This window comes from Pseudorasbora parva, chromosome 14 (assembly GCF_024679245.1).
Source record: "Pseudorasbora parva isolate DD20220531a chromosome 14, ASM2467924v1, whole genome shotgun sequence".
Taxonomy (NCBI): domain Eukaryota; kingdom Metazoa; phylum Chordata; class Actinopteri; order Cypriniformes; family Gobionidae; genus Pseudorasbora; species Pseudorasbora parva.
In genome coordinates, this window is record NC_090185.1 from 4,089,964 (window position 1) to 4,117,462 (window position 27,499).

Genomic DNA, 27,499 nt, shown 5'->3' on the forward strand with positions numbered 1-27,499 from the left:
AGAGTGTGTGTGTGAGAGAGAGCGAGAGAGAGAGAGAGAGTGTGAGTGACAGAGAGAGTGTGTGTGTGTGTGTGAGAGAGAGAGTGTGTGTGTGTGTAAGAGAGAAAGTGTGTGTGTTTGAGAGAGAGAGTGAGCGTGTGTGTGTGGGAGTGAGAGAGTGTGTGTGTGTGTGTGTGTGTGTGTGAGAGTGTGAGAGAAAGAGTGTGTATGAGAGAGAGAGAGAGAGTCTCACAGACACACACGCGCACACACACACACACACACACAGATAAAACACAACATTTGTTTCGATGTAACTGTGTTCTACACACAGCCGAGCGACAGGCATGTTTAGAGCAGAAGGACACACTCTCAGACTTTTCTGAAGATAGCCAGGGTTTTTTGGTGTGTGTGTGTGTGTGGGTGTGTGTGTGTGTGCCTGTGTGTGAGAGCGAGCGAGCGTGCATGCTATTGTCCCGCGCGAGCATGTGTGCTAGTTTACGTTCATTTAGAGGAATAGTTCAGCCAAAAACAAGCGTCTGGTTATTTACCAAAGGAGAGAGATTTATTTGTAAAGCACATAAATACATTTGTTTACACTGTGTGTATGTGTGTGTGTGCGCGTGTTCGTGTGTGTGTGCGCGCGTGTGTATTCTCACCTGCAGTGGACAGAAATGGGACCGTCCTGGCCAAACTGCTCCTTAGTTTTATGCACCTGGCCGATAAAGTCAATGAATCCCTCTCCTGATTTGGGCACGCCTTGCTCTGGCCAATCAGTGAACTGGAACTGCCGTACGGTCCTGGATTGGCCGTCCTGCGAACGAGAGAACAAACAAACACAGACACGTCAACGTAACGCCACACCAAAACAATGCTCTTCTTACTTAGTATTTTTTTTAAATCTTTTTTCTAGTCCAGACATCTAAAAAGTCTTAAAACAAGAAGCATTTACCATCTCATGATTCAATTCGATTCCGATTCTTGTCGATTTTCGATTCAAAACGATTCGATTTTGAAAATATTTTTCATCCGTGCTACTACCCGCCCGCACAGAGTTAATTATCCGCCCGCATCCCCTCCCATGAGTTTTATAAATGTCACAATTTGCCACTTTTATGCCGTTTCAGGACGTCTAGTTACAAAATGGAGACGAACAGCCAGCTGATTTTATTAATTTATTAAATCGATTCTTGGACATTTCAGATCGATTCTGAATCGTTGCAAATGAGAATCTAGATTCTTCTGTGAATCGATTTTTTGGCACACCCCTAAAAAGTAATTGTCTTGTTTTGGGGAAAATAACTCAAAATGAAGAGAGTTTTTGCTTAAAATAAGATAAATAATCTGCCAATGGGGTGAGAAAAATAATCTTAATTCAAACAGAAAACAAGATTATTATTCTCACCCCATTGGCAGATTATTTATCTTATTTTAAGCATTTTCTGCAGGGTATTTGTTTCTTTTACTCCCACAATCCCGAATCAGTCAATCCAGACGGATCTGACAGGCAAACATCTCCTCTCCGATCGGAGCCACTCCACACCCCTTTGTCATTGTTGTTTTTTTTCTTCCTCCTTTCTCCGGCTGGAATAACTCCAGTTGTGGGAAATCGATGGCGTGTCGCCTCGCGGAGACGCTGCTAAATGGAGTGATCCGGGCGGGAGATCGATGGTTTTTGGGAGAAACCCTGACGGATGAGAGGAAAGGAAAGACACGCGGCGACGGACGGATGAGGCCTGTTTCGCAGAGAAAGCCAGCAATCGAAGGGAGGCTCAGGCAGAACGAGGCACAATTAAATCCTGCAGAAGGGGCTGGAAATATTCACTCATCCCTGCAGTGAGAGTCTATAAGAGAGGCTGACGGATCAAACCGACCGAGTCCAGACTTAATCACAGCCTAACTTGAGGCTTTTTGAATTGTACACACACACATACACACACACACACACACACACACACACGCGCGCGCTTTACAGAGCAGACAAAGGCTTGTCCATTTCCTCCACATTTCTATTTCTAGGCCGGGCCAGATCAAACTACAGGTTTCAAAGTTAAGTGAACAGTACTGGTGATCTCTTCATCACGGCTCCTGTTAGTGGGTGGGATATATTAGGCAGCAAGTGAACATTTTGTCCTCAGAGTTGATGTGTGTGAAGCAGGAGAAATGGGCAAGCGTAAGGATTTGAGCGAGTTTGACAAGGGCCAGATTGTGACGGCTAGACGACTGGGTCAGAGCATCTCCAAAACTGCAGCTCTTGTGGGCTGTTCCCGGTCTGCAGTGGTCAGTATCTATCAAAAGTGCTCCAAGAGGAACAGTGGAGAACCGGCCACAGGGTCATGGGCGGCCAAGGCTCATTGATGCACGCGGGGAGCGAAGGCTGGCCCGTGGGGTCCGATCAAACAGACGAGCTACTGGAGCTCAAACTGCTCCAGAAGTAGGGTTGGGCATCGTTTTGATTTGAACGATTCCGATTCTTACTTTCGATTCCGGTTCTTTTCGATTCTCGATTCCGATTCTTTGAGGGGTGGAGTCAAAACATGTCACATCGATATTCAATGCTATTTTCAATAAAACGGGGGGAAAACGCTGCATATACTGTCAATTAGATATTTTTTATATATATATATATTTTTTTTTTGTCTGTCTTTTGAAAGTCTAGGCAATCAAACATTTCTTCTGAAGAGATCACTTTATATGATAAAGCTTTTAAGCTTTTTCTCCTATATAAACATTGATCAATTACTATTAAAATTATCTCACAAATATTTGTTAACTAAATGTATTTTTTACAACGGGGTAATTGTGTTGCAATAGTTTACACACAGCACAAGGAAGCTTGATTCTGAATGGTAAATTGAATAAACAAAGATACATATTACTAAAAATAGCACAAATAAATACAATAGAATAAAAGATATAAATGAAATAGACTGCTTTATTTTTTCAGGTAGGTCTAACATTCAGGTAAGAAACTGAATAAAAAAAACCAAAGTGGCTAAATAAATTTAAAATAACATTGGATAATGTTTTTGCAAAAAATTAAATAGTTTCATATAAAACCATTAAAGTTAGACAAGTTGATCAGTCAAGAGCAGTGTGATCGTTTGTCTTTTTGTAGTTTGACTTTGAATAACAAATGACTGCGGTCCCTTTAAGAACTGCCGCACTCATGGATCCTGAACACTGCTCCAGTCACTCATTCTTCATTTCTTCCTCAATTGTTTAAGACTGTGTTTACATACTGTTCAAAATGTGCACTGAGAATTTGTTTGATTGTATTTGACCAATAATAAGCTGGAAAAATAAGCGAATATTTGCACTTGTATGTCAGGGGCGGCTTTATTACGGTAGGCTATGTGTGTGTGTGCGCTTCAGATGTGAGCTTGAAATCTGCGGGGATTTGTAGAATTATGTGCAATCCCGCGCGAAATTCAGACCGATCACACACACTAACACTAACACGCTGTCGTAAGGAAAAGTCCAGCAGAACGCGCGTCCGTCGTGTTCAGAGGTTAACCGGCTCAATGAGAATATGCGGCTGCGCGTCAACTCGCTGTCGGTCAGAGAGGAGAGGAGAGGAGAGCAGCTGGGATCGATTGTGTAGGCTGAGCAGGCTATCGTATCTTTTCAGATATTTCAGTATCGATATTTTTGACAACACTAGTTGCACTGTGCCGACCCAGGCTTTTAAAAGTGAAATAAATCCACACTTCAGAGCCGCTTACCGGGCTTCCATGACTAAAAGAACAAGCGGGCGCGCAAGCACCGGAAATCAGGTGGCCATGGAAACCAAAACTTGCGCGCTTGGAACCGAAGATCGGAACCGAAAATAAATTTTCTAAACGATTCCAATGGAATCGTTATTTTTTAAACGGTTCCAAGTTAGAACTGGTTCTCGATGCCCAACCCTATCCAGAAGTTAATGCTGGTTCTGATAGAAAGCTGTCAGAATACACAGAGCAGCCCAGTTTGAGGCGTATGGACCAGTCAGGGTGACCTCTGACCCCTGACCCCACCGAAAGCACCAACAGTGGCACGTGAGCATCAGAACTGGACCACGGAGCAATGGAAGAAGGTGGCCTGGTCTGAGGAATCACGTGTTCTTTTATATCACGTGGATGGCCGGGTGTGTGTGTGTGTGGCTTACCTGGGGAACACATGGCATGCACAATTTTGGGGGCCAACACAATATTAGGGTCATAATGTTATGCCTGATCAGTGTATACTGTCAACAGGCTGGCTTATGTCCATGTCAGGCCAGGCCAGATTGTGTCGTCACTCATTCCGTTTCTGATCAACTGAAACGAGCAGAAGGATGAATGAAAGCGAGGAGGGACGAGCCCGAACCGAATTTAGCGATGAGAGTCCGAATGTGGGATTAAACGCGTGCCAAAGTGAGCGCTGCATCCTCCCATCATGCCTCAGTCCAGACCCCGCCTCCAGCAGTCGGCTCTGATTAAAGTCCTCGTTGATTCAGCGGCCCTCGCTCTACAGGCTGATTACTGGAGAGTCTGTCTGGATGATTCAATCACAATTAAAGTGCTTGGCTGGAGTGAGGACGCGCGGGCCTTTTTCCGCTCGCGTTTGCACGTACGGTGACAGTCAGAGTGTTTGGCTTTAGCGGTTCGCTGGAAAGACACTCGACTGATGAGGACGCTTCTGATGAAATATTCATTTCTAGAGGAAGACCTACTGCCGAGGCTCATGGGAAACAATTACAAGACGGCTAACGACTTCAAGGCTCAGAGTCGATTCGGAAGGAAATTTGTGCATGTGTCGTTTTTTTCCTAAAATCACGATACCAAATTAGGAGGGTCGCTCACAAAAAAAACACACTGCAAAAAATGCTCTTCTTATTTAGTAATTGTTCTTGTTTCCAGTCCAAATATCTAAATATTCTTAAATCAAGATGCATTGATAAGTAAAACGACATAAGATATTTTTTCTTGTTTTGTTAAAAAATAATATCTAAATGATTTAACAAGGATGAAACAGGATTTCAAACAGAAATAAGATTATTATTCTCACCCCATTGGCAGATCATTTTGCCTGTTTTAAGCAAAAACTCACTTCATTTAGATTTGATTTTCAACAAAACAAGAAAAAATATCTTATAGACTGGAAACAAGATGAAATGACTGAATAAGAAGAGCATTTTTTGCAGTGTTTTAACACATGATTTATATTATAATATTATACCATATTGAAATTTTCAAAAATACAATAAAATTATAATAAAATTTCTAATATATAATAATGACATATATGTTCTTTTTATAAGACAAATTAAAATTATATTTAATTAATTACAATTTTATATGTCTATATTTTTGTCAATGTGTTCTTTACACTCAAGAAAAAAAGCTTCGAACCCGTTATGAGTCAGTGAATCGATTCATGATTCGGATCGCCAGTCATGTGATTTCAGCAGTTCGACACGCGATCCGAATCATGAATCGATTCACTGATTCATTAAAGGGTTAGTTCACCCAAAAATGGAAATGTGATGTTTATCTGCTGACCCCCAGGGCATCCAACATGTAGGTGTGTTTGTTTCTTCAGGAGAACACACATGAAGAGTTTTAACTCAACCGTTGCTGTGTGTCGGTCATATAATGGTGTGGATGGGGAACAACTCTATAGCCCCTTTCACACTGCGATTCCGGCAAATACACGGATAATGCGACCCGGCATTTGTTCCCGGGCCGCTAGATTTGGTCCATTCTCACTGCCAGCGAAATACCGTAATATGTGCGCTTTCACACACAACCCGTAACGGTCCCGGGTCGAGTTGACACGTGACATCCTGATGTGCCGTATAACGGCGAGCAATCTCAGCTTCAGCGCGGATAGTAAGGAGCTCCGTGGTGTCGACTTGTGTCCAGTTTGCGCACGTTTCTGCTTGTTTAATTTTAGTTTCTTTTGTAGACGAACACTCTCTGCTTTTAAAACACAGACGAGCTCTTCTGGCACTGCAGGGTTGTGTTATTGAAAAAACAAGCTCTAGGAGTCGCACGATAACTACGCACACGTTGTGGCATTAGTTTCGGCTTTTGTTCACACAGCGCTCGTCCCGGGTCGAACCCCGCAATCTTACTCGGTCCCCGACCCGGGTTCAATTCGGTAATCAATTCCGGGACGTGGTTGCTTTCACACAGAAGGCGACCCGGCAATGCTCCGGGAATATTGCGGGTCCGACGTGCAGTGTGAAAGGGGCTTATGAGAGTAAAAGCATGCTTAGCCGCTTAAACTCCAAGGCCATTTTTTGGGATTTCCGCCTGGATTTGGCCGACCCAAATTGAAAAGCCTCCCATACACACATACAGTGGTCTAGGTTCAAAATGTTGGTGTCATTTTACAGGAAACCCTTTAAAGTTACATAAAACGCTGATAAAAGTCATAAACATGTAAGTATATGTTGTCTAAAGCCGGGTGCACACTGTGCGATTTTTGCCCACGATTTGCCCGTCTGAGACAAATATAGCAAATCCTAAAAGATTCCTCAGATCCTAGGCTAAAATCAGACGTCTTTGGTCGTTAGTTTGACATGTTCACCGGCAGCCGATTAATGAGCGCTGCGATCAAATTTGACCTCAGACGAAATTCTGGCAGTGTCAGAAGATTTGGCACACAATCCTGCAGTGTGACTTCTCCGACGACGACAGTCAAATATCTCCGTTTTTCAAGACAAACTCTGACCAAAACGAGAGCTAGAGATTTCTTTGTAGCCTCCATTTCAGTCCCGCGTGTAATGCAGCTCACCGTCACCCAACGCGTCATTCATTGATGATATAAAACACCGGACGAGTTTTCTTGCGCGCGTCCGTCTTTAGCGCGCCTTCACTATCGTGCAGTCTGACATTAATGCCAACTGAGATCTTACAGTGTGACGTGGCTTACATCGGGGATCATGTTCGTACAGTCTGACAAGGGACATTCGCAAAGGATTTTGAAAAATCGCACAGTGTGCAAGACCCATAACCTGTTATAACCCCCCAAACCCTTTTTTGATTTTTTGAATATACATTAATTTTTGAAAGTGTGTAACTCAGGCCCTGTGAGCTCTAGGACCCTGCAGACAGTTTGGGCTGCTTCCACTAAATTCCAGAAAATAGTGGAAAAAAGAAGTTTGTCTGTGCCATGTTGTATGCCAGATTTATTCAAATGGGTCCCCTTTACCCTGCTACCCCGCTCCACCACCACATACAGTGATATAAATGCAATATCCCAGTGTCATTAAATTAATTATACATGCTGGAAGCAGCCCACACTGTCTGCAGGGTCCTAGAGCACACAGGGCCTGAGTTACACACTTTCAAAAATTAATGTATATATAAAAATCTAAAAGCGCCTACTTTTTGGGGGGTTATAAAAGCTTAGACAACATATACTTACATGATTAAGACTTTTATCAGTGTTTCATGTGACTTTAAAGGGTTTCCTGTAAAATGACACCAACATTTTGAACTTTGACCACTGTATGTGTGTATGGGAGGCTTTTCAATTTGGGTCGGCCAAATCCAGGCGGTAATTGAGTGTAAATACATTACTTTGTCTAAAACAAATGCCAAAGTGATGGATATCTCCAGAAAGCAGAGACTCTAAGCTTTCAGATGGTCCCACATATGAGGTCGGAGCTCCTCCACAGACATTTAAAATGGAGAGTATATACATGACGATGCCATTCTTTACAGGGTCCACGGAGTCTAAGAGGTTAAATTGGTTAATATATGCATGCACCAGTTACACAAAAGCACTAAAAGGGCAACAATTATTTTAAACCATACACTTAATGTTTAAAAAACACAAGTTACCTTTGCCTTAAAATTTCATTGAAATATATATATTTTTTGAGAATCGACAACCTTTATTCAAATATTATTAAAATATTTTGTAAGCATATTGGGTAACTGTATGTGTTTTATTTGTGATGATAAAACATGCCAAATTGTGCTTTTCTTTATGATTTATCACATTTTTGTGTGGTACAATAATATTTTTATTGCTATTTATTACACTAATTTCCTTCATTGTATCAACTCCAATTTTTTAATTTCATTAAACTCATAATTAAGGCAACCAGGTTGCTTTTTAAAGTTAAACCAACAATGTTTGCAGTGTACATAAAATACCACAAATTACATTTTTTGAGTCCAAATTATTCAAAGGAAACGTGATATTCTTTGATGGTGTGTGAATATGGTCATTTAGAGCCACGCCATCCATGTACCATGTTATTCAGATTATTTTAAACATGATACCACAGTAATACTGTGTTTTTTGGACATGTACCATATTAATACCACGATGTTCTTGTAAATATACCTACAAAAAATACTGCATGAGTACCATGGTAGAATGATAGGATCAGATGGTAATACTATTATACTTATAATTCATATATTATGGCTTGATATGGTACTTGTCCATGGTAAATGTCCAAAATACCATATAGACCCATTTTAATATGAATACCATGATATTCACTATAAAACAACTGTTGTAGTATTTACTTTGAAACCATTTTCGCTGAGAAATTGCTAGTAAATTTCATAAATAGTTATAAAGAAATCAAATGTTTATCAAACTACATACACCTTTAAAACTAAAGGCGAAAACCCAAAAATGGGGTTTCACAGTGATGCCATAGAAGAACCATTTTTGTTTCCCAAAGAGCCTTTTGTTAGGAGTGTAGTATTTAAAAAAACAAAAACATATTGGGAATATTTATTTCCAACATTGAGGTACCTATGTAAATGCCTTCCGTAAGGTGTAAAAACCATGGTAATCATTCAGCACAAGACGTTTGTGTGGTATTTTCCAGGACTCACCCGTGCATCCGTGACTTTAAACTCTCTGAGGATGTACTGTGGCATGTTGTACTCCGCCATGGGATCCACCACAAAGTACTGATATCTAGCCGAGCGCTCCGCCGGCCAATACTGGTGACACTTTTCCTGCGAAAAACACATACAATTTAAAGGTGTCATTAACTGGCTTTTTTATTTTTTTATACTGTTGTCTGAGGTCAGCTAATGCCGTTTGTGTGGTTTTTACATTCAGAAACATCATAACTAATCAGTAATAGGCTATTTTCTACACTGGTTTTGAGGCTCTCTCCTGAACGCTGGGTTTTGATGGGCGTGTCACTGGAGACTTGGAAGTAAACGCCCACGGCTAGGATTGAATAAGATTAGCATATTTAATGAGCTTCAGCTCTGCTGTCAGTTCACATGAGGGAGGGATGATTCTCTCGACCACAGGGCTCGTAAACGTCTTTATCATACAAACACAATGATTTATTTCTCATCCACCCGCGATTGATTGGAATATTATTTTTGTATTACTTGGCTCGCCCGATCGGTGAAGATATGTGCGAACTGCTCTTCAAACACAACTTAGATCAAGAAATGAATGTTATTTAACTATTTAAGATTCACCGGCCTGCTGACGGGCTTGCGTTTTGGTAGCCCGTCTGAAAACACACTACTTTGGGAGCCCTCGGAGTCTGATCTCACAATGAACCAACAAATAAAGGATTCTCCAGCCTGTGACAGCGCACTAAGGTATGTTCTGTTAGACACACACACACATAATCAATACGATCTGTAGCAATGCAATACTATCGCATATAAAAACATGTTTTACTCACATAAGTGTGTTGCACCATTCCTGTCGGATCCGATATAGAAGCACAGCATTGTGTTTTAATCTCTATATGTCTGCAAATACAGTGTCCACCTGAGTTTTGTTTACAGATTCTCTTGCTATCTTTGGTGTGTTTATTGCTCATTTAGCTCCACGAGTCGGTGGGCGGGGCTACATACACCGGCGGGTGAGGTTATATTAGCAGGTGGGCGGGGCTATATATACAGGTGGGCGGAGCTACATACGCAGGTGGGCGGGGCTACATAAGCAGATGTACACCTTTATCTGTAGAGGCGGCGTTTCCTCTTATAATACGTCATTGATTTGAGAGCCTCGTTTTCTGGGCCTGGTGTCTATAAAAGCTTTTCTTTGACTATCAAGGAAGTTTTCAGCTCTGAAATTTACAGGATGTTTTTATATTACCATGACCTTTATATCAAAGGCTCAAGGGAAAGTTGATTTCTCAATTCATCACCCCTTTAATAACATCATCTGGAAGCCAAAAGCCGTCTGTCTAAATTGAAAGAAGAGCGACACTCACTCGGCCCATCTCCCTCAGTTTGGTTAGCATCACGACAATGGTGGAGTTGTTCTCCCACAACATCCTCCAGAAGTCCTCGGTGGTCTCCGCTAACGGGCCCTGTGTGGCTATATACGCCTTCTGTTGTCTACAGGAAAGAGAAAGTCAAGAATTAAATGCAGCAGAATTGGTGAAACCAAAGATTTCCGGGTGCCGTTGTCGCCGTACCTGTATCCGTCGATAAAGCTGGAGTTGATATAGTCGGACCCTTCCAGCCCTCTGATTGGCTGCAGGCACACTCGAGTGGTCTCGTACGGCATGATGTTGACCAGCCGGTTTTTGAATTTGTTGCATGGCAGATTGGCACTTATGAATCTGGACGTGTGGGCTTTGGAGTTCGCCAAACGCTGCGGGAAAGACACAAACATGATAATTAAAGGGGTGGCTGCATGCGATTTGACTTGTTTAACTTTAGTTAGTGTGTAATGTCGCTGCTTGAGCATAAACAGTCTCTGCAAAGTTACAGCGCTGAAAGTTCAACGCAAACGGAGATATTGTCTTTTAAAGTTACAGCAGTTTATTGACTACAAAAATGGCCGGTTTGGACTACAACGAGCTTCTTCCTGGGTCGGTGACATTATAAACCCTCGCTGGTCTTCGCCGATGTGACTTCTGCCCGTAATGGGAAGGGGTGTGGCCTTTCACTTCAGCCAATAAAAACACAGTAAACTACATTTGGCCATCTGACCAATCTAAGACCATTGTGTTTTTCAGAGGGAGGGGCTTCATAGAAGCAGGAAGCAAACGAGCCGTTCAAAGGACAGACAGCGGTGTGGAATAAAGGGAGAATAGAAGAAAAATACGGCGTTTAAAAAAAAAAAGAAGTATTAAGACATGTTATACTGCGCCCCATAAACACAACCAAGCCTAGAAAAAAAAAACACAGAGTTTTAAATTGAGTCCATTTCCAACACGGTTACAGATATTTAGGCTTGAAGGGCAGCATGGGAATCTCAGACAGTCGTTTAACACTTCCAACTTTTTGTTTGTGGTATAATGGCTCTATTTTTCCCCACTCCACCTGTTCGTCTCAGACTGTCGAGACTGGGTGACCCAGTTTATATGTGGTTGCAGGAACCTGATGCTACAATTACCACAAAAAAAACCTGTTTATTGTCCATTAGGTGCCAAGAAACCTGCTCCGAAAAAACGGGAAAGTCAGCGGCGAATGCACTGCAAATAATGCTCTTCTTACTCAGTATTTTTGTCTTGTTTCCAGTCCAAATATCTAGATATTTTTGCTTGTTTTTTGGGGAAACAATCAAATTGAAGTGAGTTTTTGCTTAAAACAGGCTAAATGATCTGCCAATGGGGTGAGAAAAATAATCTTGTTTGGGACGGAAACAAGAAATAAGATTATTTTTCTCACCCCGTTGGCAGATCATTTTGCCTGTTTTAAGCAAAACAAGAAAAAATATCTTCTGTCGTTTTACTGATCTAGTAAATGCATCTTGATTTAAGAATTGTTAGATATTAAGACTAGAAACAAGACGAAATGACTGAGTAAGAAGAGCATTTTTATGCAGTGTGATGAAACGGGTCAGTCTCTTTGGCGCTTTGTATTGACAGTGTGACAGGACACTACCATTTTGTATTCACACATACACCTCATACTCATGTCATGATCCAAATTAGAGCTTGTAACCATCAATTAACATCAACCGAGCCACAGTAGTCGCGACTCTTCTCCGTTTCTAGGTCAGTTGTCTGGAAGGATTGTCTCCTTTTAACTGGACGAGCCTGGCACATCTAGAAACTCTCTCTCTCTCTCTCTCTCTCTCTCTCTCTCTCTCTCTCTCTCTCTCTCTCTCTCTCTCTCTCTCTCTCTCTCTCTCTCTCTCTCTCTCTCTCTCTCTCTCTCTCTCTCTCTCTCTCTCTCTCTCTCTCTCTCTCTCTCTCTCTCTCTCTCTCTCCTATGTTCTGCCAGGTAATGCCTTTGCCCCGCTATAAATCCATTCAGTTTCTGCTCCAGGCCTAGTCTTTCTCTCTTTCTTTCAGAAGCGGCCACTGGCTGTTTGTCTTTCTTTTGAGTCTTTGAGTAGCTTTCAAAGAGGGACCTGGAAGGGCATGAGGCATTCCGGTGGGAAGTGGCAGCCATGAACCGAGCTGTTAAAATAATAAGCGAGCGCACACACACACACACACACACACACACACACACACACACACACACACACACATATGTTGGTCTATGTGGTTTACAGGGACTCTCCATAGGCGTAATAGATTTTATACCGTACAAACCGTATTTTCTATCCCCCTACACTGCCCCTATCCCTAAACCTACCCATCACTGGAAACATTCTGCATTTTTACTTTCTCAAAAAAAAATCATTTAGTATGTTTTTAAGGCCATTTGAATTATGGGGACATTTGATATGTCCTTGTGGCAAGGGGGGCGTGGTTCAGCGAGGTCTGCAGCGGGAGAGAGAGCCGCGGGACAAGCGGTACGTGAGTGGGTTGGAAGCAGATTAATAACACCTGTCTCTTGTTCTAGTAATGAGCGCGGAGAGGGGATAAAACATCAGTGGAACCGGAGATCGAGAAGAGAGAGAGCCCGGACGGTTGATGCCAAACCCCCCTTACAGAGACTGAGTTACCGGAAGCCGGAAGTGCCGACCCGGAAGTGACTGAGCGATCGTTGTTCATTGAGATACCACACCACAGTGTGTGTTGGCAAAGATATTGAGTTTAATAAAGATACAGCATCAACCGTCCAGCCGACCCCTTGTCCTCTTCCTTCCTTATCATATCGAACTTTACTACAGTCCTCATAAACCACATTTATAGAGTAATACCAGTGTAATACCCATGTAGTTATACAAATTTGTGTCCTCATAAACCACATAAACAGGCTCACACACACACACACACACACACACACACACACACACACACACACACACACACACACACACACACACACACACACACACACACAGATAGCTGGTATAGTGGTCCGCGGCCGGGTTTGTGATATGGATAGCATGACTAACCAAAGAACTTAGGAACACTAACATAAAATCATCTTTCATACTGGTGCTGGGAAAGATTTCACTGCAAAAAATGCTTTTCTTATTTAGTATTTTTGTCTTGTTTCTAGTCCAAACATCTAAAAATTCTTACATTAAGAAACATTTACTAGACAAGCAAAAGTAATTGTCTTGTTTTGGGAAAAATAACTCAAAATGAGGAGAGTTTTTGCTTAAAATAAGATAAATAATCTGCCAATGGGGTGAGAAAAATAATCTTAATTCAATCAGAAATAAGATTATTTTTCTCACCCCATTGGCAGATCATTTTGCCTGTTTTAAGCAAAAACTCTCTTCATTTAGATTTGATTTTCAACAAAACAAGAAAAAATATCTTATGTCGTTTTACTGATCTAGTAAATGCATCTCGATTTAAAGAATATTTTGATATGTAGACTAGAAACGAGACAAAATTACTGAGTAAGAAGAGCATTTTTTTTTGCAGTCTAGTCAGCTATTTTATCATACATCTAGCCAAAAGCCTGATAGCTTAGCATGCCACGACTGTATTTTCTGGCTAGAAATGAGGCTATTTTTGTTCACAAGGATTTATGAGGAACTGATTCTAACCAATTCAGACCTTTCAGAAGTAATTTGACAATCCATTTAAAGGAACTGAAACATTAATTCACAAATTGGACTTCACTAGTTGTGATTTAGGCCTACTGAAAAGTTACACGATTTACGATTTAGCAATCCTACAGCCTTGCTACTGAGACCTGTTGCTCAACTAATTGCTTCGCAGCATTCGCTACCTTTTTAATGCTAGCTGGTGAGCATGACTTTGTTCCAGGCTAAAGAAAGAGACTCAGAATGACTGACAAAGCCTGAAAGGGCAAAAAAAAAAAAAAAAAAAAGGAAAGTAGTAAAAGCTTTTTAAGAAACCTGCAGTTCGCCAAATGGAGCCCACAATCATGCTTATTAGCGAATACATCGCTTCTCCTCAACATCCATCTTTATCGGGTGTTAATTACCCTTCCCAAAATCCCTCTCTGGCTGTCATCAACTCAACAACAACTTTTAGTCGTCTCTGTCACAACTAGAGCTAGATTTTCACATCTGCATCCTTGGTAACAAAACATGCCCCAAGAGAGCCAGATTGTTATTAACTTCCCTATGTGGCACATTCGATTATCTTCAGATCAACACCTTCCAGAGCATCTCAGCTGATGAGACGCAATTAGAGGTGAGGACTACTTTTGCGTGGCTAGTTGCACACAATAACCACTTTTGGGCCAGCGCTTCACTAAAACCCGCCAGCAACACGAACAACGTCACACAAAACCATCATTTCACCAACAAATGGAAGATTTATCAGGAAGCTAATCATTTTAATGCGAATACCATGATATTCACAGAAAAAAAAACTGTCGTAGGATTGACTTTGAAACCATTTTCACTGAGAAATTGCTTGTAAATTTCATAAATAATTATAAAGAAATCGCTTGTTTATCAGTGAAACATGAAATATTGGATTAGACAAACTGAAGTACTCCGTTAAAAAAAAGGTGCCAGGAAGAACCAAAAATGGGGTTTCACAGTGATAGAAGAACCATTTTTGGTTCACAAAGAACCGTTTCGGGAAAAGTTATTTAAAGCACCATTTCCCCCCCTTACCCATTTTATAGTCTAAAGTACCTTTTTTTTTTTTAAACTTATTGGAATTATTTATTTCCAACATTGAGGTACCCATGTAAATACCTTCTGTAAGGTGTGTAAAATCATCACTTTTGGGCCAGAAGCTTTTCACTTTTGCAGCGCTTCACTAAAACCCGCCAGTACCACGCCTCTCTGGAACAACGTCACACAAACCCATCATTTCACCAACAAATGGAAGATTTATCAGGAAACTAATCAGAAAGAAATCAATGCAAACTAACGAGATTGCAAAACGAACATGACAGAAGCGGCCGTTTATTGGAAATGTTGTTTACTTAAAGATTTAAAACCCAAACATCAACATTTCACCATAGTTTTACAATATTAAGTAATACATTGATCATAATTTATTCATTTGTGTCAAGATATTAGTCTCACAGAAATAAAGTGGTATTCACCATTAAAAGAACATTCAGTCGCATCCGTTTCTGTTATTCAGAATGAATGTTTATATCACATCTAGAAAGAATGATAATATCTACACATTCTCCATCAAAAATATGATCTGAGGAGCTTAGCACTCTCTCCAGAGACAGTCCCAGTACAGTTATATTTTCAGTCAGAGAAACAGTGAAGAATCTCTTGAAAAAATTGCTTTATTTTATGACATATGCAGAGCTGAATATGGATATCAGACAGTCCGTTATAAAAAGACGAGATGTACTGATAGATAAAATAAATCCACGATTGTGATGGCCTATGATTTTTCTAATTTCTTCAAGGAGCTGTTTTTGCCATGTTTACTAAAGTAAGGGTTAGCGTGCATAGTAAATTAAATCATCTGCGGTGCAGCTGTCTTCCGACTCACATACTCCGCCTTTTTTGGTCCTCACTCCTCAAGCCCCAGTTGGCCCACTTTGGACCAAAGTATTCAGCGGGCCTACAAAACCCTAGCCGTTGGCCCAAATGTAGCCCTACAAGGCCTGCTCAAGCCCCTAGAAGTGACAGCGGAAACGCACTAGCATGCTCACCTAATCGCAATATATTCTGGTTACCTTAAACTCCAGTTCCATGCCGCTGACGTGCTCTCCGGCCTCCACCTGCGCCAGCTTCTGGATGTAGGAGAATAGGCTTCGTGCCGCCACCTCCGTGTTCCCACAGGCGACGGCCTCCAGAAGGGCGTCGTGGATGAAGCTGTACTGGTCTTCTGTCTGCACCATGTAGTTCCTCTGGGAGCGCATGAGGGTCACATGACCATAGATGTCTACTGTCTTCTCGTGCTTGATGCGTTCTAGCATAGCGTCGATCACTATGAAGCAGCCCGTGCGGCCCACACCAGCACTGAAAACAAGTTTAAAATAAGAGAAAGTTGGGACCTCACACTGCGCAAAATTGCAGGTAAGTTTGGTTCCCTTTCGAATGGGAACTCGCACTACGTCCCCGAGAGGGATAACAAAGTTGTGGGTGAGTATGGTTCCCTTTCGAATGGGAGCTAGAGGGATGAGATAAAGTTGCGGGTAGGTTTGGTTCCCTTTCAAATGGGAGCTAGAGGGATGAGATAAAGTTGCGGGTAGGTTTGGTTCCCTTTCGAATTGGAGCTAGAGGGATGAGATAAAGTTGCGGGTAGGTTTGGTTCCCTTTCGAATGGGAGCTAGAGGGATGAGATAAAGTTGCGGGTAGGTTTGGTTCCCTTTCAAATGGGAACTAGAGGGATGAGATAAAGTTGCGGGTAGGTTTGGTTCCCTTTCGAATGGGAACTCGCACTACGTCCCCGAGAGGGATAAGATAAAGTTGTGGGTAAGTTTGGTTCCCTTTCAAATGGGAGTTAGAGGGATGAGATAAAGTTGCGGGTAGGTTTGGTTCCCTTTCGAATGGGAACTCGCACTGCGTCCCCCAGAGGGATGAGAGAAAGTTGTGGGTAAGTTTGGTTCCCTTTCGAATGGGAGCTACAGGGATGAGATAAAGTTGTGGGTAAGTTTGGTTCCCTTTTGAATGGGAACCTGCACTGCATCCCCTAGAGGGATGAGAGACAGTTGTGGGTAAGTTTGGTTCCCTTTCGATTGGGAACTCGCACTGCGTCCCCTAGAGGGATGAGAGAAAGTTGTGGTTAAGTTTGGTTCCCTTTCGATTGGGAACTCGCACTGCGTCCCCTAGAGGGATGAGAGAAAGTTGTGGTTAAGTTTGGTTCCCTTTCGATTGGGAACTCGCACTGCGTCCCCTAGAGGGATGAGAAAAAGTTGTGGGTAAGTTTGGTTCCCTTTCTATAGGGAACTCACACTGCGTCCCCTAGAGGGATGAGAGAAAGTTGTGGTTAAGTTTGGTTCCCTTTCGAATGAGAACTCACACTGCATCCCCTAGAGCATGGATGGGCAATTCCAGTCCTGGAGGGCCATTGTCCTGCAGTTTAGCTCCAACCCTGATCAAACACACCTGCCTGTAGCCTTCTAGTAATCCTGAAGACATTGATTAGCTGGTCAAGGTGTGTTTGATTAGGGTTGGAGCTAAACTCTGCAGGACAGTGGCCCTCCATGACTGGAATTGCCCACCCCTGTCCTAGAGGGATGAGAGAAAGTTGCAGGTAAGTTTGGTTCCCTTTCGAATGGGAACTCGCACTACGTCCCCAAGAGGGATGAGATAAAGTTGCAGGTAAGTTGGTTCCCTTTCGAATGGGAACTAGAGGGACGAAAGAAACTAATGGGCAAGTTTGGTTCCCTTTCGAATGGGAACTCGCACTGCGTCGGCTAGAGGGTGGAGAGAAAGTAGTGGGCAAGTTTGGTTCCCTTTCGAATGGGAACTAGAGGGACGAGAGAAACTAGTGGGCAAGTTTGGTTCCCTTTCGAATGGGAACTCGCACTGCGTCTGCTAGAGGGATGAGATAAAGTAGTGGGCAAGTTTGGTTCCCTTTCGAATGGGAACTAGGGGGATGAGAGAAATTAGTGGGCAAGTTTAGTTCTCTTTTGAATTGGAACTTGCACTACTTCCCCTAGAGGGATAAGATAAAGTTGCAACTAAGTTTGGTTCCCTTTCGAATGAGAACTAGAGGGACGAGAGAAACTAATGGGCAAGTTTGGTTCCATTTCGAATGGGAACTCACACTAGGTCCCCAAGAGGGATGAGATAAAGTTGCGGGTAAGTTGGTTCCCTTTCGATTGGGAACTAGAGGGACGAGAGAATCTAGTGGGCAAGTTTGGTTCCCTTTCGAATGGGAACTCGCACTGCGTCTGCTAGAGGGATGAGATAAAGTAGTGGGCAAGTTTGGTTCCCTTTCGAATGGGAACTCGCACTGCGTCTGCTAGAGGGATGAGATAAAGTAGTGGGCAAGTTTGGTTCCCTTTCGAATGAGAACTAGAGGGACGAGAGAAAGTTGCGGCTAAGTTTGGTTCCCTTTCGAATGGGAACTCACACTGCGTCCGCTAGAGGGATGAGAGAAAGTTGCGGGTAAGTTTAGTTCCCTTTCGAATGGGAACTCGCACTACGTCTCCAAGAGGGATGAGATAAAGTTGCGGGTAAGTTTGGTTCTCTTTCGAATGGGAACTCGCACTGCGTCCCCTAGAGAGATGAGAAAGCTGCAGGTAGGTTTTGACACTAGAGGACACTATGGGGAATGCCTCCAGTGTCCTCTAGAGGACGCAGTGTGTCATTCTCCTTTTCAGGGAAACTTGGTTACATGTGTAACCTGAGATGTTTTCTTTGCTAAGGACCACAGATTACATCAAACTTGACTGCAACTGTATGAACAACTAGACTTGTTCTAAACCTAACGTTTCTGACTTCAGGAGCCTTTAGAAAAGTAGGAACAGGTTGCAGACCTGCAGTGGGCAATGATGGGTCCGGCGTCCGGTGGATTGCAGGTTTTCACCCTCCTGAGGAAGGCCAGGAATGGAGTGGGGTACTCTGGAACGCCGTGGTCCGGCCAGGCGGTGAACTGGAACTGTCGAACCTCTCGCTTTTCACTAGAACCATTCTGAAAAGAGAGCAATTGCCTTTAAGTTATATTGCATGCATTCACAGGAACAAATCCTATGGGTTATATTGTGATACACCTAGTCCTAGTTCCAGAAATGCATGATAGCATAGTCAATCACCTTACAGATATGACAAGTCAACACGAGATAATGGTACACGGGTATCACAAAAATGTCTTCTACATTGTATTTCAGTGCAAACGAGAGCCAGGAACATGTCTGCCGCAGAGGATATTTCAGTAAGAAGAGGGAGAGACATCAGTGTCCTGCTAGTTCTAACTGCTAGCATTTATTTCTCATCCTGGATGTCTTTAAAGGGAGGTTTTGCATTTCAATGTCACTGCTGTTCCAACAGAGGCTCCCTTTGAATAAATGAATAAATAAACGATGTAATTAAGAGCAAACTGGCCCAGTTTTGCCGGGTACTTTTTTTCTCTGGCTGTCTTCTGCAGGCTGTGTTTCTCTGCAGTGGATGGGTTTGTGCAGGATTGTTTTTAAGAATTCATGACTCTTGGTTGACTGTGTGTGCGACTGCGGGATATGCACACACATAAATACACTTCACTGTTCCAGCGAGTGTGTGTGTGTGTGTGTGTGCAAGGGTTGCAAGCAAACTCTGACTATTCAGCCTTGAAATGCAATACAACAAACTGTGGTGCAACAAAAACACACCTCATCTGTGTATTTAAAGATGTCCATTTCAAGACACTGCTATACAACTAAATAAGACATTATGTCTAAATCTAACTTTTAAACAAAACAACTTAAAGGTTTTTTTTAAAGGGTCCAAAATAAAGGGTCCAAAAATAACAAAAACTACAACTTTATTCAGCATTGTCTTCTCTTCCGTTTTTGTGTTCAATCCTCAAATAAAGATTCAAACGGTTATGAATCAGTGAATTGATTAATGATACAGATCGCCAATGTTTGATTCCGAATCATGAATCGATTCACTGACTCATAACCGTTTGAATCTTTATTTGAGGATTGAACACAAACGCGGAAGAGAAGCCAATGCTGAATAAAGTCGTAGTTTTTGTTATTTTTGGACCCAAATGTATTTTGGATGCTTCAAGAGACTCTAATTAACCCACTGATGTCTCATATGGACTACTGTGATGGTGTTTTTATTCCCTTTCTGGACATGGACAGTATAGTGTGCATACGCTTCACACAGAGTCTCTCTCGGACTGTGTGGGAAGATGAACGGAGGTCTTACAGGTGTGGAGCGACATTAGGGCGAGGAGTTAATGACATACATTTCATTTTTAGGTGAACTAACCCTTTAATTGCTTATTTATATCTCAGGAGATCTCTTCTGAAACTAGTGGATTACTGAGGTTTTTTCTTTCTGGGACAAATCTGAGAAGATCCAATTACTGTTCATGCTGTCTAGGAGAATCAATTGAGATATTGAAGAGATCTCATTTCTCTTTCCTGTGGGTTTAAAATGAAAGCTTAATCCCGTAACCATGAGCACACTCTTCATGCTCTGTACGACAGTCTTTCTTTAATCAATGCCTTGGCTCGTGTCTTATGGGCGCCCTTCACTACAGTAAAAGCTCAATCCATTTTAATTCACGTTACGGTCTGACCGTGCAACTCGCTGACCCCTCTCTATTTCTCTTCCTCGCTCCCAACCACTTCATGTTTACTTGACCGCTGCGCCGTCTGGGATGCCAATTTTGCATGGAGTCGTTTTGCTCTGGCCACTTAGCTAAGTGCCTCTCTTTGGCAGGCGTAACATTAAAAGATGATGGATGTGGAACGAGGAGATTATAAAAGCATGCGTGTGTGTTGGTGTACGCAATCGAGATGAGAACCCGGGGAGGGTTTGGGGAAAAAATGTCTCGTTCGCCTCAACTGTTTGCAATCATCCCGGTTGCGTACGCCTGTCGAGGCCCGAAAGTGAAACTGGGTCCGGAGGGAAATAACAGGCCCATGCACAACGTAAAACTCTTTAAAACAGCTAAAGCAAAGTGTTCCTGGAGGAGGGAGCGCACATCTCAGAAACAGCTTTTGTGTAGACCAAGGGTGTCCAATCCTGCTCCTGAAGGGGTAAGGTCCTGTAGAGTTTAGCTCAAAGACACCTGCCTGGAAGTTTCTAACAATCCTGCAGAACTTGAATAGCTTTAATTAGGGTTGGAGCTAAACCCTAAAGGACACTAGCCCTTCAGGAGTAGGATTCAGAGTCCTGTACCGGTCCATTTTTGGAGACCCGCCCACAAAGTTCAGCACCAGATCCGACCCGTGACCCATGAAAATATCAAAATTAAATCTGCAAAAATGCTCTTCTTACTCAGTCATTTTGTCTTGTTTCTAGTCTAAATATCTGACGATTCTTAAATCAAGATGCATTTACTAGATCCCTAGACCCGAACAGAAATAAGATTATTTTTCTCAAAAGTGTCATGAATGGCCAAACTGTGCGTTCACACCGCCGGCGGTAGTAATTCATTTTCAATGGGAGCCGGGCAGCGAGCTCCGGCGAGGCGCATCTTGGACGATTTGGGCGTCGAGGAGAGTTGAAATCAGCTCAACTTTATGGTAATGAGCTACGACGTGGTTCGGCGGCAACCAATCAGAATGTAGAAGTGCTCCGCTTGAGAGAAATCCAGAGAACGCAGGCCTGTAAACGTTGGTTCCGACGACATTAGTTCCCAAGCAAAATGTAAGAGAAGTTGATCATTGCTGTTAAGGTTTCCCTGTCATTTATGACAAGATCATTCATAGTGATGTGTAATTTGTTAGGAAGTCACGCAACACTATTTAATAGGCGCTAGAACGCTTGTTTTTCAGCGGGTATGCAGTTCATTCTTACTTTCACATTTAAACGATTTCATGAGGCTAACTTATACCCTACTTGAGGTCAGTCTATCCATCAACATGCTTGTTTGATTTGCGGCCTCTTTAAATACAGTTTAAAAAAAGAAAAATACATTTGATCTACGTCAGAGCGGCAGCGCGTCCACGAAGCTTTCTACAGCGTCGTTAGCAGGGCGGCAAGATCGAATTTTGACGCTCTCGCCGGCGGTGGTGTGAACGCACGGTAATGAAAAAGGCTAACGTGCCTTTAAAGACTCGTTGTCAACAATTTTATATTGTCCACTCACCACACTGCAAAAAATGCTCTTCTTACTCAGTATTTGTGTCTTGTTTCTAGTCCAAACATCTAAAAATTCTTAAAACAAGAAGTATTTACTAGACAAGCAAAAGTAATTGTCTTGTTTTGGGGAAAATAACTCAAAATGAAGAGAGTTTTTGCTTAAAATAAGATAAATAATCTGCCAATGGGGTGAGAAAAATAATCTTAATTCAAACAGAAAACAAGATTATTTTTCTCACCCCATTGGCAGATTATTTATCTTATTTTAAGCAAAAACTCTCTTCATTTTGAGTTATTTTCCCCAAAACAAGACAATTACTTTTACTTGTCTAGTAAATGTTTCTTAATGTAAGATTTTTTTAATATTTTGACCAGAAACAAGACAAAAATACTAAGTAGAGTTTTTTGCAGTTCAACTTTACTTTTACTTCATCCATAGCTACTCCTGCAACGCTCGCTCCAACTGGGCTACGAGAGGCATCACCAAAAGTCGCAGTGGTGCTGGAGTGATGGGTCAAATGGCATATCGTTGTTGCTTATGTGTAATGGTAATTTAGACACAGAAATAGTGCACATATTTTTCATCCGCGCTACTACCCGCCCGCAAGGAGTTAATTATCCACCCGCATCCCCGCAGGTGAATTTTAGGAATCACAATTTTTAGCCACTTTTATGCCCGATGCAGGACTCTAGTAGGATTAGGCACTATTACATTACATTACATTAGCTTTAGGTGGCACTAATACACAGGTGGGCACAAAAAGTCTTACCTTGTGTAGGGAGAAGGTGCGCACGCAGAAGGTGGCGAGTTCGATGGTGTCCAATAGCGTCACTTGAATCATACCGTAGGTTTCCGTCCCTCTACTCGGCCAGTACTGGTCACATTTTATCTGCGAAGGGTGAGGAAATGTTAGCATACCTGCATGTCTTTCAGGTTGGTTTAGCTGCCTTTATTAGAGGTCGTTGACTCAGGACATTTCTATGCAAATACCTCCCAAGTTTCAGTGTGCTGAGGAATTACGGTGCTGTTGAACTAAACCTCACAGAGATCCAGCTCACTTTTTTGGGTCAAATAATCATATGGTTAGCCAACCAAAGACTTTTCCAATGACACTAAGGGTTCGCATGTTTGGTTTGATTAAAACAAACTCTGGTGTGATTGCTGTGTTCATTTGAATAAGTGTGATCCGAGCCCTGCCTCGCACAAAACAAGCGAACCGAGAGCGCTGAAAAGACGGATCTCGCTCCACTTCCAAACCAACTCTGGTGCCGTTCGAATGATATATGAACGCAACACGGACCAAAAACAGGTAGATGAGACCCTAAAAAGAACATCATGCTCAAGCACATCTGTTTTTTCTCATTGTCATGATGTTGCCCATCACAGTTTCGGTACCGGCATCAGAATCGCGAAGACTCTTCGTTTGCGTTTGTTCTTGCCGCTCTTTTGACTCCTTTAGACATTTTATAAGCTCTTCATGAGTTCTCAGCTGATCAAAATACCATCATATGAAGTTCGGTAAGTTCTGTTGCTAAATAAATGTAATAAAAGCTGCTTGTGAACATATGACTATGCCTTTAAAGGATTAGTTCACTTTTAAATAAACTTTTGCTGATAATTTCCTCACCCTCATGTCATCCAAGATGTCCACGTCTTTCTTCAGTGGAAAATAAATGAAGGTTTTTGATGAAAACATTCCAGGATTTTTCTCCTTATGATGGACTTCAATGGGCCCCAAACGGTTTAGGGTCCAGATGACAGTTTCAGTGCAGCTTTAAAGGTCTTTAAACCATATCAGAAGATGAATAAGGGTCTTATCTAGCCAAACGATTGGTCATTTAAACAAAAAATCGTTGTAAACGTTGTTGGTTGTTGAAAAGGTCACGCTTGACGTAGGCGGAAGTACCGAGTCAGTGATTACAAGTGTGTGTGAGGAGGACCATACACACATATTCACGTCTTTGCCACTTTAAAGTTTACAAGGTTTTTACGAACACTTGATACTTCCACCTACGTTAATCGTGACCTTTTCAGCGAATATTACGAGACATCACGGCCTCACAGAACAGAGCAAGGCGAGCATTTGTGCTTAAACTTTTTTATTTTTTGCTTAAATGACCAATCGTTTGGCTATATAAGGCGCTTATTCATCGTCTGGTGTCATCAAGCTGCACTAAAGCTGTCATTTAGACCGTTTGGGGCCTATTGAAGTCCATTATATGGAGAAAAATCAAGTCAACTTTATTTATATCGCGCTTTTACAATCACGATTGTGTCAAAGCAGCTTCACAGTGTCAAACAGGATAATATTGCAACAAAATTAGATTTGGCTGTACAGTTGTTCTGGAGTAAACAGTGATGTTATCAGCTCATTTTAATTGATCATAGAGCGACAATGTTGGCAGATCAGTAATAACTGAGCAAGCCAAAGGCGACCAAAACTCCACCAGGGCATGATGGAGAAAAATCCTGGAATATTTTCATCAAAAACCTTAATATCTTTTCGACTGAAGAAAAAAAGACATGGACATCTTGGATGACATGGGGGTGAGGAAATTATCAGCAAACGTTTATTTGAAAGTGAAATAATCCTTTAAGTTTGGTATCTATAGCTTCTGTGTTAAACATGTGAACACTAAGTGGACCAGGACTAAGAGTGTGTTCACACTTGTCATGTTTGGTTGTATTAAAACGAACCCTGGTGCGATTGCTCGGTTCGTGCGGTTCATTTGAACATATGTGAACGCTGCCATCCGAACTAAACAAGCGGACCGAGAGCGCTATAAAGACGGGTCTCAGTCCGCTTCCAAACCAACTCTGGTGCGGTTCGACTGATATATGAACGCCACACGGACCAAAGACATGTAAACGAACCAAAAACAGGACGTGATGTCACAATGCGACGCATAGTCAGCTGATTTGACGACGCGGAAAGATCGGTGTATCCAAAATGAGTAACGTTAACGTTAGCGGGCAAACGTAGAGCAGCGAGGAAGAGCCTCATCATTATTTGGTCAGACGAGCATGTTTCGAAAATACCAAAAAGCAGACCTGGTTCTTCTCATCAGAGGACCTGTTGACCATCAGTCGGTACAGACGACAGAACGGCCGTCTCTTTTCTGCTCAACGGAGGAAATCCTGGAGCTGTTTTGAATGTTTTGAACATTTTATGAGCTCTTCATGAGTTCTCAGCGGGTAAAATAATGCCATATGAACACGCATAAAATGATGGCGTGTAATCCGGCACACAGCGTTGTTCTGAATGATCGGTAAGCAGCTCCTACGTCATATAAGCCGACCAATCAGGTCATGAGCGTCTCCCTGAGCCTTCGGTTCGGTAACTTTAGGTTCGCTGTTAAAAATGCCAGTGTGAACGCTAAGCGGACCAAGACTATATGTTTTGTTTTTTGGTCCGGACCAAACGAACCAAACTAACCGAACTACAAGTGTGAACGCACTCTAAATGTTTTTTTTGTTGTTTGCTTTTTTTGGTCTGTATCAAACAAACCAAGCAAATAAACTACAAGTGTGAAATGACTTTTGATTCTTAAAATGAGAAGGAAGACTCAAAATAGATTGAATCCTGCAATCACAAACCCTTCTCGTCTGCCCATGTCAGATCAATTACCCTGGCATAATGTTTCCTTCGCCCCTCTGACACCTGGCCCGCCACAGCCCGAATAAAGATTCACTCAATATGGAGCATGGCAAGCATTCGGGCCGCCCCTGTGCCCTGATGCGATGTGACAGCCCGCTGCCTCAAAAATGTGCAGGTTTAATGCGTTCTTTGCGCTTATGCTGCAGATTGAACGGCTCACTCTGATCGCATCTGACAGAGCTCTAATACGCCATGTGGCGCCTGCTAAGATGGTGAGAGAGAGCAAGAAGGGCTGTCCTCAAATACTGTCTGAGTTTGCTGAGCCTGACAGTCTAGGGTGTGACGGAATCGCTTTCAGTGAACTTTTGGACGTCATGGCTGAGGAAGTCTAGATGAGGGCTTCTTAAAGGAGAGAGAGAGAGAGAGAGAGAGAGAGAGAGAGAGAGAGAGAGAGAGAGAGAGAGAGAGAGAGAGAGAGAGAGAGAGAGAGAGAGAGATTGAGATTTTAAAGGGGTGGTTCCGTGTTTATTTTCTAGGCTTGGTTGTGTTTATGGGGCGGAGTATTACATGTCTTAATACTTCTTTTTTTTTTTTAAACGCTGTATTTTTCTTCTATTCTCCCTTTATTCCACACCGCTGTCTGTGCTTTGAACGGCTCGTTTGCTTCCTGCTTCTCTGAAGCCCCTCCCTCTGAAAAACACAATGGTCTTAGATTGGTCAGATGGCCAAATGTAGTTTACTGAGTTTTTATTGGCTGAAGTGAAAGGCCACGCCCCTTCCCATTACGGGCAGAAGTCACATCTGCGGAGACCAGCGAGGGTTTATGATGTCACCAACCCAGGAAGAAGCTCGTTGTAGTCCAAACCGGCCATTTTTGTAGTCAATAAACTGCCGTAAATTTAAAAGACAATATCTCCGTTTGCGTTGAACTTTCAGTGCTGTAACTTTGCAGAGACTGTTTATGCTCAAGCAGCGACATTACACACTAACTAAAGTTAAACAAGTCAAATCGCATGCAGCCACCCCTTTAAAGGAAGTGTATGTAAGAAATTTATTTCAATTAATCATAAAATGGCTCTGATATGTCTCTAGACATTAAGAAATCATGTTAATTTTTAAATACTTGTATCACTGCCAACAGTAGTCCGGCAGGATATGGTCATTATAAAGTTGTTGTTGAAGTCAGTAGTGTTTCGGGTTGCCAGATCTGCTCTAGTTACCACAGCTAGAGATCTACAAATGTTCCTGTTGAACCTGCAGCCAATCTGGCAACCTCGAGTCAGAGGGAGCGGGATACGCCGCTCTACAGTCATCTAAAAGTGATTGCAGTACCAGTTTCGGCCACAGTCTTACACACACTTCCTTTAAAGGGACTGACTTTTTTTTTCCTTGACTTGTTTAACTTTAGTCAGTGTGTAATGTCGCTGCTTGATCATTCACAGTCTCTGCAAAGTTACAGCACTGAAAGTTCAACGCAAACGGAGATATTGTCTTTTAAATTTACGGCAGTTTATTGACTACAAAAATGGCCGGTTTGGACTACAACGAGCTTCTTCCTGGGTCGGTGACATTATAAACCCTCGCTAGTCTCCGCAGATGTGACTTCTGCCCGTAATGGGAAGGGGCGTGGCCTTTCACTTCAGCCAATAAAAACACAGTAAACTACATTTGGCCATCTGACCAATCTAAGACCATTGTGTTTTTCAGAGGGAGGGGCTTCATAGAAGCAGGAAGCAAACGAGCCGTTCAAAGGACAGACAGCGGTGTGGAATAAAGGGAGAATAGAAGAAAAATACAGCGTTAAAAAAAAAAAAAGAAGTATTAAGACATGTTATACTGTGCCCCATAAACACAACCAAGCCTATTGTCAATCTCTCTCTCTCTCTCTCTCTCTCTCTCTCTCTCTCTCTCTCTCTCTCTTTGCAGGCCGAGAGAGGATTCCCAGGTTGTTATCAGAGATCCCCTTTCTTTATTTCCCTCCATTCTTTTTT

At 42.3% G+C, this 27,499-nt stretch overlaps 1 protein-coding gene across 37 annotated transcripts in view; it reads right to left on the minus strand.

The window, feature by feature from the left end:
• ptprsa (protein tyrosine phosphatase receptor type Sa) overlaps positions 1-27,499 on the minus strand; it is a 361,627-nt gene that overhangs the window by 6,480 nt on the left and 327,648 nt on the right. For all 37 annotated transcript variants that reach the window (XM_067415256.1, XM_067415253.1, XM_067415250.1 and 34 more), the window contains 7 exons: positions 22,680-22,799; positions 18,648-18,802; positions 15,894-16,179; positions 10,376-10,554; positions 10,169-10,295; positions 8,811-8,936; positions 639-793 (listed from right to left, as the gene is read on the minus strand). In XM_067415256.1, the coding sequence (XP_067271357.1) occupies positions 639-793; positions 8,811-8,936; positions 10,169-10,295; positions 10,376-10,554; positions 15,894-16,179; positions 18,648-18,802; positions 22,680-22,799 (1,148 nt within the window). The remainder of the gene's footprint in view (positions 1-638; positions 794-8,810; positions 8,937-10,168; positions 10,296-10,375; positions 10,555-15,893; positions 16,180-18,647; positions 18,803-22,679; positions 22,800-27,499) is intronic.